This window comes from Arachis duranensis, chromosome 10 (genome assembly GCF_000817695.3).
Source record: "Arachis duranensis cultivar V14167 chromosome 10, aradu.V14167.gnm2.J7QH, whole genome shotgun sequence".
NCBI classification, from domain to species: Eukaryota; Viridiplantae; Streptophyta; class Magnoliopsida; order Fabales; family Fabaceae; genus Arachis; species Arachis duranensis.
Window position 1 is genome coordinate 101,054,141 of NC_029781.3, and position 13,434 is coordinate 101,067,574.

General features: G+C 28.0%; 1 protein-coding gene across 1 annotated transcript; it reads right to left on the minus strand.

Annotated features, from left to right (window-relative positions):
- Positions 1 to 8,422: 8,422 nt before the first annotated feature.
- LOC107471496 (probable mediator of RNA polymerase II transcription subunit 26b) lies at positions 8,423 to 12,178 on the minus strand. The gene is made up of 10 exons (XM_016090973.3): positions 12,005 to 12,178; positions 10,814 to 11,551; positions 10,555 to 10,623; positions 10,371 to 10,453; positions 9,952 to 10,001; positions 9,708 to 9,832; positions 9,565 to 9,592; positions 9,182 to 9,480; positions 9,015 to 9,099; positions 8,423 to 8,915 (listed from the first exon to the last, which is right to left on the minus strand). Exons 2-10 carry the CDS (start codon positions 11,333 to 11,335, stop codon positions 8,791 to 8,793), a joined length of 1,386 nt encoding a protein of 461 aa, XP_015946459.1. The 5' UTR covers positions 11,336 to 11,551; positions 12,005 to 12,178; the 3' UTR covers positions 8,423 to 8,790.
- Positions 12,179 to 13,434: the final 1,256 nt, after the last annotated feature.

Consider the following 13,434-nt stretch of genomic DNA (forward strand, 5'->3'; position numbering starts at 1 on the left):
TTTTTACTTTATTTAAAATATTTTATAATAAATAAATATCAAATAAAATAAATTTAAACTATTTAAATTCTTTTTATCTTTCTAATATTATTAGTTTAGAAAATGAGTTAATGAAAATGATTGTGAACTGCATGAGCTAGCTATAAAGTAGTGCTTAATTTGTTACCAAGAAAAAGAAATGCTATTGGTCACTTAATTTAATTGTATTAACTATTTATCTTTGCATTATTGAACACATCAATGATATAAGTATATTTTACATTTTCTACTCATTACTTTTCTCTCTTTCAATTGCATGCATTCCAACTTTTATTTGCCTTTCTTTACATTTTAATTACTTTTCATCCTTCACATACATTTCTTGCAAAGCATGTTAATTATTCTTTTATTAGCTAACTAGATATCTCAGTTAATTTAATAATCACCTAACTAAATTGAAGCCAAAAACAATAAAATGTGTGATTCAAACACATGGAAATCTCTCAAGCATTCTATGGATTTGTAGTGCAACAATCTCTGCTCCTTCCACCCTGCTTTCTCTTCTTCTTCATTCTAAATTCTCAAAATGCCTTCTTCTCTTCCCAAATCATACCTTTTGTTTTATATATGACAAAGTGTATATTTATTCATATGACTTTTTATCTTTTCCTATATTATTAGCTTTCTAGTTGCAGGTGTCAAAAAGTAGCAACATGCATGCTTTAATGAGGATATAGCTAACTTAATTATACAGAAATTGATTTTCTCTTTTCTTCTTCTTTTTTTTTAACATGTTAAATGTAACTTTTTTAGCTTTTAGTTGTGTATTTTATTAATAGTAATAAAATTTCAAACTCTTTTACCTAAATAAGAATAACATAAAATTATTTACTGCACTACCAAATCCTAAAATATAACGTTGTTAAAATAGGCTAAATCCATTAAGTCGGTCTGTTTACTCATTTAAATAGACGGGTTTTGTTTTTAAAATTAAACCCATTTAAATTTCGGGCTAAACGGGCTGAACCTGATTAACCTGAGAAAAATTACGAGTTAAATGGGTGGTCTGTTTATTTTATTTTTTTTGCATTTTTAGTCGAATTTCTTTCGATCCGACCCAAAAATCTAATCCATCAACAAAAAATATTTTTTAAAATTTTTTTACCTAAAAATGATATTTTTTGTCAAAATATTTTTTTAAAAAATAAAATAAAATAATAAACGGGCTGATCTGTTTAGTCTATTGGATTGACCATAAACGGTCTGGGTTAAAAAATTATGGCTCACGAATAAAGCGGGTTTAAATAATCCAGTCCATTTAATTCACGGATTTAACTGAATCAAGTCTAAATGGGTCGGACTAATCCGTTTGACAACCTACTAAAATAAAATTTAACCAAATATAGAAATCTTTACAATTTAATAAAACATTCAAATCCCTATTTAATTTTAATTTGTACAAAGATTCATGTGGCTATATATGCAAGTGTTATTGATGATATAACTGAATTCTACTAAACTCTTATTTAAGAACCAACTACTAATATTTGACGTGTGGTAAAAGCACTAGTTTTAGGTATTGAATTAAACTAAACATGTGGCAGCAGATTAATCCATTATCCATGCCCCTTAACAAACTAAGTAGGTTAGTAATTTAATTACGTACGTACATTATAAATTTATAACAATACCAACTTTCTCTTTTTTGAAAATTAATCACTTCAATTCCTCTCATCATTGAACACGTATCTTGGCTACACACAACTGTATGTATTCCTTCTTTATGACCAAAAGTTTGGTATTGAATATGGCCAATATATCTACTTACAATTTTATGAATTTAGTGATCATAAATCTACAAAACTATATATAGAACTTAACTTATAATAATATACTTTTTCTTTGCCTTTTCTTTTATGTATATATCTTTGCAAGCACACGTAGTAGTACTATTCATCAAATGTTCTAATTTTTGCATTGTCCCACCAATAAAATATTGAATCATGGTTTTATCTGGCAAGCATACAAGGTAAACAGCTCATAAGTCACAGGATTAATATTTGGTTTAAAAAAAAATTTGGCGAAAAATTTGTACTTTTTAAAAATATAAATATTTTGTTTTGTATTTGGTAAATTAAAAATTTATGTATTTGGTAAAATTGATTTGTGTTTATCAAAATTAATAAGGCTTGTGTTTATCGAAAGTCAGTTTTTATTTGATTTTACTAAATATAGGTACTTTAGCTTTTGAAAAGCTAATTTTTTAAAGATATATTTTATAAATTACTTTTAAAAAATAAAATTTTTATCAAACCAAAGCTAAAACGGCACAACCAAAATGAGAAGGCCCTATATTATGAATCTCTCAAGTGCTCAATAAATTCCCAATTAATTTGATGGGATGATCATATTAGCATTACATTGTGTTTTCTTTCTAACAATGTCAACTTTCACCTTTATTACTTGAATGAAGTTCTTTGTCCATATCATATTAAAAGGAAAATTTAAGTTTTGATTGATTTATATTTTTATTTATATTTTTTAAAAATATTTTTGTGTTCAAGATTTTACGAAAAAAATAAAAAATAATGTTACTAAAAATAAAAATAGAAAAAAAAAGAGGCCCTTAACGTTTGATATATCACATGAATGAGTTAATACATGCGTAAAGACTGTTGAAGATTTTTCTTTTTTTTATAATTTAATGAGAATGATTTAAACTTTTTAAGTTTTAATGCTCTCATTTTCTTTTTCACTTTGATGTTTTTATTTTTCAAAATTTAACAATTGACTTCAGAGAAACCTTTTAAATGTATACGTACTAGTAAACTTTCTTACATTAATCTATTTCTAGTGACTTTATTCAATTAATATTTTATATTTGTTGTGCTTAATTACTAGTTTTTCTATTCTATAATGCAAATTGGAAACCTTATCCTAATGCAATGTGGTGTGATCTTCATCCTCCTTCACTTGGCTGCCAAGTGTATGATTTGGAATACAAAGTGGCTTTACGTTTGTCCTTTTCATTCAAAGAACAGAGCTACAGAGAAAGATAAATGAGAAATGATTTATTCCTCTCAATTTATAGGATAATTTACACAACTAAAAATTTAATATTACACAAATTCAACATATAAAAAATAGTTAAATTTGAGGCTTTTTTTTAATCTATAAAAAGTAAAAACCGCTATAATTTTGAGTTTTTAAAACTCTTTTTTTTTTATCAAAAATAGAAGATTCGAACTCATAACATTTTAATTGAGTATAGAAAAATTATGACATTTGAGCTATTATTTGTTAGCTTTGAGTTTTCAAAACTTGTATGTAACATAAGTTAATTTTGGAGTTCACCAAAGATCGAACCCTTGACCTTTCGGATCTAGAACTCTAATACCATGTCATGAACCCACTCATTCCAAAAGCATAACCTGATAGGACAATGTAACATTAATGATCATATCTCTAATACTTCTTAAACCTCCATTGACTCCCTGTACTTTTTCTTTTTGAAAACTCTAAAGGTCGTAGTGGTTTCTATAAATTTAAAAGAGGATTCGAATGTAACTATTTTTTATTTGTGTATTTATGTAATACTAAATTTTAAATTATTTAGTTACGTATTATCTTAATTTATATTAGTCTCTATAAAAAATAAAAAAATATTGTAAGCATTTCAAATTAATTTACAAAATAAAATTTTTGTACTACTATTTTTAAGTGATCAATAATATGATTATGGCAATATACTCTTAATATTTAATATTCCTTCTAAATATTAATTAAGTAAAAAAGAATTCATTGATTAACAAAAAAAATGAAGAGAATAAAAATATTTAAATTCTATTTTATTTAATATATATATTTTTTAAATATTGCATGTAAAACATTTGTAAATTTAAGTGGGACTGTGGAGTGAGACAAGAGTCTGCGGTTATTTTTTTTTTTTAAATGTTGGGTCATTCCTACTTTTAAGAGAATAGACTTTGTGATGAGTCTTAGCTTCTTCCTTTGTGAAGCTATATGCCTATGCCACTCTCTAAAAAAATCCAATCAAGAATAAATCTGAAATGTCGGCTATAAAACAATAATAAAAATTAAAATATATATATATATATATATTTTTAATATATATTTTATATAAATAATTAATTTAATAGTTAATTTTTTCTATACGTGTATCTAATATAGTTGTATAAATATGATATCTAATTAAGTGATTAAAAAATTAAGGTTTAGTTTGATAAAATTTTTATTTTTTAAAAATAGTTTATAAAAGATCATTTTTAAAAGATAATCTTTTAAGAAGTGTAGTATTTATGTTTAGTAAATTAAATTAAAAATAATTTATAATAAACACAAATAATAATAATTATGTTTGGTAAAATAGCTTTTAAAATTTTAAAATACTATAAAAGATATAAATTTAAGCGTTAAATTTAAAATTTATTAGTTAATATATGAGATTATATTAGACTTTTAAATTTTGAAAAATACAAGTTAATTTTAAAAAATTTTACCTTAACTTAAAAATATCCCGATTTTTTAAAAACTGTAAATATAAATACATAATTTTTTTATTTATCAAATATAAAATAAAAAATTTAAATATTTTTTTAAAAAATTTTACCAAACTAAGTCTAAATTAAAACAAAATTCTTGGAACCTAATTAGCTGTAACATTTAATACTCTCACTTTCATCTTCTAGGCACTATAGAAGAGCTCTTTTGGCCTGGGTATAAAAATCATAACTATTTATATTTAAATTAAATTAGTTTCATAAGCAACTTAACTATTGGATTTTCGTATAGAAATGAAATGTCATTCTTGTATACATGAAGTGTTAGAATATTAATAAGCACGTGTCACATAAACATATTTATTACTTGTTTGAGTTGTTTCACAAGAACTGTGTACCAACCAATAAACACATATTACTTTAACTCCTTTTTTGAGATTCAGTACTTCGGTACTTCCATTGGGTTGTTGACCTTTACACTTACTTTAAATCTAGATTTACAGTTCAAATTAGATTATTTTGACTTTGTATTTTTTAAATAAAGTGAGTATTTTAATTTTTAGATTTTTGTTGTTGTTGAAATACCCTAAATCTATTATCCAAGATGTTATTGACTTATTTTATTTCGTCGTTGATTTTGGATGTTTGATAGTGAGATAAAAGATCTATAAAGCGCGGATATTTTGTTGAGTTGTCGTGTCTATGTTTTAAATACGATATTCATCGACACTTGTTCGACATGCGTATTTGCTGTGTCTAACCGTATCTTAATAAAAAAATAAAAAATTCATCTCCGGACATGTCTGGACACATCTAAATATCATCACGTATCAGCGTATCCAGTCTTATTCTGAACATATATTTTTAAAATAAATTTAGATATAGTATATATTGTTATTTATTAAAACAAAGAAATATTTTAAATACTTGATATAATTAAAATAAAATATTAAAAATAACAAAAAAATTATATTTTAATATTAATAAAATATTAAAACATCATTACAATTTTTATCTAAAAATATTTTATATTTTATATGTATGCGTGTCTTAATATCATGTAAAATTTTAAAATTCGCTTGTGACAAATCTCATGTCGTATTTTATTTCGTATCCGTATCAGTGCCAGTGTCCGTGTATTATAGTAAAAAGATTATAGATAGTGCCGGTAGTGTTGGGAGTTGGGGTTTAGGGTTCGAGTTAAAATTGAGAGCCTCATCAAAATTAAATTTGATGAAAAAAATTTTAGAAACGGATCACTTTCAAAATTCATTACAAGTTTATATTTGTATTACTTATAGGATCTAGTATACTTTTCAAATAATCTCATTCATGAAAATGTTTTAACTTTTATAATTATAATCAAAATATTTTATATAATTTATTACATTAATGCTTATATATCTTTCAGTGGATAGTATAATTATTATGTCAAGATTATAACAATATTACAATAATGTCTAAATACATAATAATAACCATAAACACTAAACATATCATTTTTTAGAAGTTTAATGTAGTATTTTTTTTTTCAAAAATGAGAAAAGTTTAATTGTCATTATTTAGTGATTGAATGAGATTGAGAATGATTTTTTTTTTTTTTTGCTTTTTCGAAAACGATTTAATAATTCAAAGTTGATTTAAGTCAAGGCAAATAGAGTTTCTCACAATTACTCTGTTTTACTTCTACGGCGATCTATGAAGATTTTGTATCTGTGGCTTTGTGCAATGAATCAAGCAAGGCCATATAAAAGTTCATAACAGCATTCATTAAAGTATTCAAAACACAATTAAAATCAATTAAATATTGTTTATATTATGCAATTAATGGGATTCCAAATTGTGTAGCAAGTAGCAACTAATGGGTAAGAGAAACTCTAAATCCGTGTTTGTTTACAGAGATAGGATACTAAGATAGAGACACTTAGATATAAAATTGTATTTGACAGAATAAATATGAATAAAAATAATGTGTTCAGAGATGTTGAATTAGTGTATTTTATGTCTATCATAATAAGAAAGACATTGAGACACTAAAAAAAACATAATTTATTTTTTATTTTTTCTTTCATTATTCTTTTTAATTTTTTATAATTATATTTTTTATTATTATATTTTTTGTCTTAAATTTTTTGAATAAAAAAAATAAATTAAATTTTTATAATTTGTTCTAGTTTATTATCAAATAGAATACAAAATCACAAAATTTTGTATCTCTATTCTTTATGTCTTGTTCTCAGTGTCTTATTTTGTCCTATTCTCAGAAACAAACACAGCCTAATAGAATACTTTTTGAGTATTATTTTTAATATATATAGTAATTGAATTGATTTAAAATTAAACTTTGTATTTGTATTTGTTACAATATTTAAAATAAGATATTAATAAAGAGAGATCATATCATTTTAAAAAAAGATAATTAAACAATATTATTTGTATATTATATTAAATAAAATAAGTAAAATAATATAAAATTTAATTTGAATCAAGACTAAGAATTAAAGTAAAAAAAATTTATATTAATTTTAAATTAATTTTTATAATATATAGTCTCTCCAATATTTATGTAGTATTTTATGAAATTCAAAACAAAATTAAATGCTTGAAAATGTTCTAAGAATAAAAAATTAATTAATAGTACTGACAATTTAAATACAAAAATTTACCAACATAGTATATCCTAAACATATTAGTTAAAGCTGCTTATGTTAAAAAGTATTTATTATTTTAAAACTTTTATATATAATAAATATTTTAAAACTTAAAATGTTTTCATTTTTTAATGTTTGTATTTTTTAAAACAAACTTTTTACATTTAGTACCTAAAAAGTTTCTCAAGAGATTAAAGAACAATATTAGAATAAACAGTATGGTCGTACGCATGTTTATCTCTAGGTGCCTTTAATAATAAAATAGCATTAAATTAATATTTATTATAAGTTTATAACTATGTATAAATGTCACTGAACTCAATTAATCCTAGCGGTCAATTTCGGAACATTTTTTTGCATCCCAAGCCCAAGTGGACGTGGCGGCGTGACAGAAAATCTAGCATAAACAAAGAAAGAATCTTCACCAAATTTACCATTAAATTTAAAAGGGCAAAAAAAAAAGAAAAAAAAACGGGAAAGAAATTGAAGGAAGGAAGAAAGAAGGAAAGAATTGAAAGGAAGATAGAAGGAAGAAGAGGTAGGTCAAAATGAACAGTTATTATTATCATTTTGTTATGGCAACAAACACTATCCATTTTGTTGTTTTGTGAAACCATCAAATCATGAACCATTTTTAAAAGGGAAAGTATAGGAAATAATATTTGTTTTGAATAATGTAAATAATAGATTAAAAAAATTAATTTTAATTTTAAAATTTAAATTTTAAATTAATTAAATTTATTTATATTTAATAAATCTAAAATGTAATTTATTGAATTAGTCCATAATTTGAACTTTGAAGCACGGTAAAAAAGAATTAAAAATTAAAAAGAACAATAGAAACAAAGAATAAAGAAAGTCAAACCGACTAAAAAAAAAAAGTTCCAACTTTTGCACGTGCTCTCTCTATCTGCCTGAGAGTCAGTCATGTTAGTCATATTCACATTCATACCATTCAATTCCTTTTATTTTAGGAAAAAAAAAAGATGGAATATTCAAACCATTGTTGCATCACTCAACAAATTGTCCTATGCATTTCATCAAGGGTCACCCCTTCAATCCTTCAATATTCATGTATTCCATTCATTCAGACCAAACCGCCAAAATAAATAAAAAGTGATTTGACTTTGACCACTTTGAGTTAGTTAAGATGGACGGATGAAATGAATAGAAAGTAATAGATTTTAATAGAACAGTACTCATTAAAACTCTTGGTAATTAAATCAACAATTTATGCTATATTATATTCCAAAAGTGAAAAAGCAAAAGCACTGAAAAGTAATTCTATTGAATGTTATTGCAAATTGAAATTGTTCAAAGTTCTAAACATAATAGTCTATGTACTATGTTATATGACACCTTAGTCTAACTCTAATGTAATAAACTAAAGAAAATGGTGAAAACAATAGATAATTTTTCTTATAAACAAACGTTATAATTCCCTCTTCCAAATCCAAATCATAGACTCCGCAAAAATTCCTATTTACTCAGATATGACGCAAAGTTGAGGAAAATAAACAGTCTTGAGAGTTTACTTCCCCTCTGACAAGAAAGAATGGTGAATTGGATTTGTTATTCTCTACACTGAAAGAGTGAGTGACAATGACCAATGTTGTTCCTCCAAGAATATGAACTACCCTCTACCTTCGACCGTTGGCCCAGTGCCGGTTAAGGTTTCCGGCTTTGAACTGAGGATTTCGCTGGCTGGCTCCTTGCTTTGGGAGATCATTCAATTCCATTACTTGTATAGTTCGTTGCCTCTTAGCTGCAAGCATCAGACAATACTTTCTTGAATCAGTTCACTGTGCTATGAATATCTCAAGTGTCTCAGTTCTAAACCAAATTCAAGATAGAGATGACAAACCTTTTTCAGCTTCTTGATATCGAACCTGAAGTTTCCTCTTAGTGGCTTCTAGCTTCGCATCCACATCGTCCGAGCAATTCGATTTCTGAAGTACAGGAAACGGTTAGAGATGTTAGAGATGCCTGAAATCTATGTTTTGCAAACTTGTGTAGAGATGTTTTACTTACATCTTGCTGGTCAACCGGAGGCTTCCTTGTGACTGTACCATTCTCTGTTCTAGGCTCGACATTGCTTTTTCGCTGCATGCTTGACTTTGGTGGTCTGCCAGGACCGGAATCAGCGGCTACCGGTCTACTTGGCTTCACTGTGGCCTCATTTCTCTTAACCAGCTGGCTCTTACTATCCTTGGCAGTGTCATTTGAAGCCTGTGGTTTCCTTTTTTCCATATGTTGGATGTCCATTGATGGCTTTCTGCCATTTTCTCGGTTCTTGACTTGCCCACTTTGTCGAGGATCTGAAAAACATCCTGATCAAGATATGGGGAATTCAGTCAGAATCAATGAGCAAATGCTAGATAGACTAAACATAAGAAATTGCGAAATCAACTCACTTCCGATATCATCCATGCCATCAAAGAACTTTACATCGTCCAGAAACAAGACATACAACAAAGGGAAGTAGAAAAAAATCAGTTTCTACATAAATCTAAGTTCAAAAAAGGGAGGAAAAAAACATTAGGGACAGGTAAAATACCTGAGAGAGTTCAATTGAACCGGTTGAAGCTACCAAGAAAGCGCCTTCGTCCAAAGGAGGTGATGGAAGTCCTTCCTCTTCATCAACAACTGATGGATTTACAGAATCTGGAGTGCCTTCTGATCCTATAGACATTTAGTAAAACCAAATTCAAACATGAATCAAGGTTTAGAACGCAAAAAGAGCATCGGGTATTCGGATTGTCTTGATAGTTGTCACACAAAGCTAGATAAACGTTTGATACCTGTAATAGCTGTGGCCTTGACCCACTCATCTACCATTTCTTTCCAATCACTGTAAATCAAGAAAAGATATTATTAATCAGATAGTTGTTCACTTGTTCGGTATGAAAGTGAATATTTTAAAACAGATTCTGCAATTCAACTAGTTCGCTAACACGAATCAAAACAATAATTGCTAACTTCTAAGCATACAAGATGTGAAGTATGAGTCATTTGCCTATCTAAGCATCCCATCATAGATTGAAAGATAGCATCAAAGTTGAGCATAAGGGACACATGATTACTTCACTAAGGAACAGGGTCAAATATATGATAACAATAATTTGTTTTTCATTCTCAGTTTCATACACCTACAATTCTAAACCACTGATTATTAAAATACATGGATGGCAAACAAAAATCTATCAGAAAGAATCCATACTCAATAAGCTTTCGTGCGAGTTGACGGATATCCTTTGAAGCATGCTTTCTAAGAGGATTAACAGCCTTTCCAATCTCAGTTGCCTGGCAAAGGTAATTCCAAGAATTAGAGAACTCAGCCACAAAATTAAAAGCCAGAACAGATTGCCAAAAAACCAAAGCAAAGAATGGTTGAATTCACAAACCTTGAGACAATCAACAGTGAGTTCCATCAGTTGCAGCCTCCTCAGTGATTCAAACAATACTGCATCTGACTGTTTTTACAAGAAAAACAAAACAAGCCCAGCATGAATCAGGGAACTCCACAGAACACAAAAAGAACCCTAAAACACTTGTTGATAATAAACAACATCACACCAAAAAGTCAAAGGACTTAAAAAATCTCCTCAAACATCAAAATCACAGCACAACGGAGCAAGAACTGATAACTTAAGCAAGACACACCTCTTCTTGACGGTTATGGAGAATGTCTCTGATCCTCAAGACCTCAGCAACAAACTGAGACTGTTCTTCCATTTCATCAGTCAATGCCTCAGCTTCACCAAAGCTATAATTGCTAAGGACCCTATTCACATCCATGTCACCATGATCATCAATATCACCCCTTGAGCTATTGACCTTGCTCTCCTTGCTTGCCCCAGCTTCAAACTCAACAACACCATCCCGATTGTGATGAAAACCACTGCTCTTGTAGGCACCATCATCATCATCACCACCACCACGAGCTCCACCACCATCAGCACCATCAACAGGGACACAGAGCTCAACCCTGTCACAACCCACACACCTTGTTTGCTTGCAAGAGAAGAGCATCTCAGCAATATGGTCCCTTCTCAGCCTGAACTCCTTGGGGCAATCAGAAGCCGCCACCATGATCGCATGGTCAATTATTTCAAATATGTCAGATGAAGATGAACAAGACCTGAAGTAACTCCTCCAGTGATCCAATGACTTCATGATACTCATTCTCAATCAAACCCTCTAAAGGACTTCAATCCAGATCCCAGTAATTGTAACAGCTAAAAATTGGAATCACCCACCGATCAAAATTTGATTTTTTCTCAATGGGGTAGGTAGGTAGCACCAATGCCAACAATAATATACAGTTCTTTCCAATGCTTCCCAGAAACCACAAGAAGCTGTTCTTGTTGTTGCTGTTCTTTGATTCTTGATTCTTGAATCCTGTAAATGGTGAATTTTCTGGTGAGCGAGGATTTTGTTCAACAACAATGAACGCTCAAAAGTCTGTAAATTTATTATCTTAATGGCGGTGTGCCCTTTCGACTGGATTGGATTTTAATTATTGCGCGAATATAGATAAATACGATATTTTTGGAGAAGGAATTCGGCAATAACAAACAAGATAATCAAAAACCAGAAACCAACCCACACAGTTACACGCGCACACAACACACACGTTGTTTATACACATACATGGCTTAGATGATGCCAACTATAAAAACCAACGTCGTGTTCGTGTGTCTCTGTGTTGTTGTTTCAGGTTTTTCTGGTGCTACAGACCGAAACCTCAACAGAAGAAAATAAAATAAAACCTTTTTCTAATTAAAAAAAAAAACAGCAGCTAAGAAAGAGAGCGAAAATTCTGGTACTAAAAATCTGGCTATGTTAATCTACCTATTGTGTAGGAGTCTCCTTGGTTCAGACAATGTTCTTGTGCAACAATGAATAGTTAAAAAAAAGAAGAAGAAGAAGAAGAAGAAAAGATGGTTTGCTTTGACTTGATCAAACACAAGAATGGCTCAGAAACAGAAGAGAGAGAGAGTGTTTGTGCGCTCTTTTCATCTTCTGATTTTATTAATTAATAATATATTTGTTTTTTTCTTTGAGAGAAAAAAAAAGTGGAGGGATGGAATTGTAAAAAGTAGGTAATGAATGTGGTGCGATATAGATAGGCCCAACGAAGCGGTTCTCAAGTTTTGGTGGGTCCCACTCACTCAACTCAACTCGCTCGCTCACTCAGTTCTTTTCTGACTCGCTCACTCAGATTAACACAACAGTCCTTCTTTTTCAATTTCCTTCCCTCTTTTGGCCTATGGGTGTGAACATGGTAATAAATAATCAGGGTTTTGTTTTATTTATTAAACACACAAAAAATATCAAGAAAATATCCATTTCAATTAATTAGGTCAAAGATACATTCAATTTTTATAATCTATTCAAATCAGGATCAAATTTTCTAAAACGAAAAAACCGGTAAAGTTAAAAAAGTGAATGTTTAATTATCTTTAAATTTAAGATAGCAGACTTCACGCGTAATAATAAAGATTATAAATTAAATTATTATTAAATTTTTATTTTATTGTTTTATATTTTTTCTCATTTTAAAAGATTTTTTTTAATTAAGTGTGTATTCGGATAATATTTGCAAATTGATATTATATAATGTGAAATAATTTTATATATTTAAATTTTTTTGTTAATTAAATTAATTTAATATAATAAAAATAAGTTATAACTAGTATTATTTTAAATGTTATTATTTAATTTAGTTAGATTTGGTTTATAAATTTTTTTGATATATAGCCTATGAAACACATATATTTTGCTGAGTTACCGTGTTCGCGTGTCGAACACATTTCGGACACGACACTTGTCGATACTCGTCCGACATGCGTGTCTGTTGTGTTCAAACGTGTCTTAATAAAAAATAAAAAAAAATTTCGGACACGTCTAGACACACCTAAATATCATCATGTGTCAGCGTGTCTAGTCTTGTTCTTAACATATATTCTTAAAATAAATTTAGATATAGTATATATTATTATTTATTAAAACAAAAAATATTTTAAATACTTGAAAATAAAAAATAATTTAAATACTTTTAATTATTAAAAAATATATTAAAAATAATTAAAAAATTACTTTATATTTTAATATCAATAAAACATCAAAATATCATTATGATTTATCTAAAAAATACTTTATATTTTATATATATGCATATCTCCGTCTCATATAAGATTTTAAAATTCGTGTCTCGGCGTGTCCCGTATCCATATCAGTGTCCATGCATCATAATATATAGCATTACTCATAAACTATAA

Excerpts from the sequence above, each read along its gene's own strand:
- LOC107471496 (XM_016090973.3), bottom strand. The coding sequence starts at position 11,335 with ATGAGTATCATGAAGTCATTGGATCACTGGAGGAGTTACTTCAGGTCT. Across the intron at positions 10,002-10,370 it reads CTCGCACGAAAGCTTATTGA|TGATTGGAAAGAAATGGTAG; the intron begins GTATGGATTCTT and ends CTTGATTTACAG. Across the intron at positions 8,916-9,014 it reads ATATCAAGAAGCTGAAAAAG|CTAAGAGGCAACGAACTATA; the intron begins GTTTGTCATCTC and ends TGATGCTTGCAG.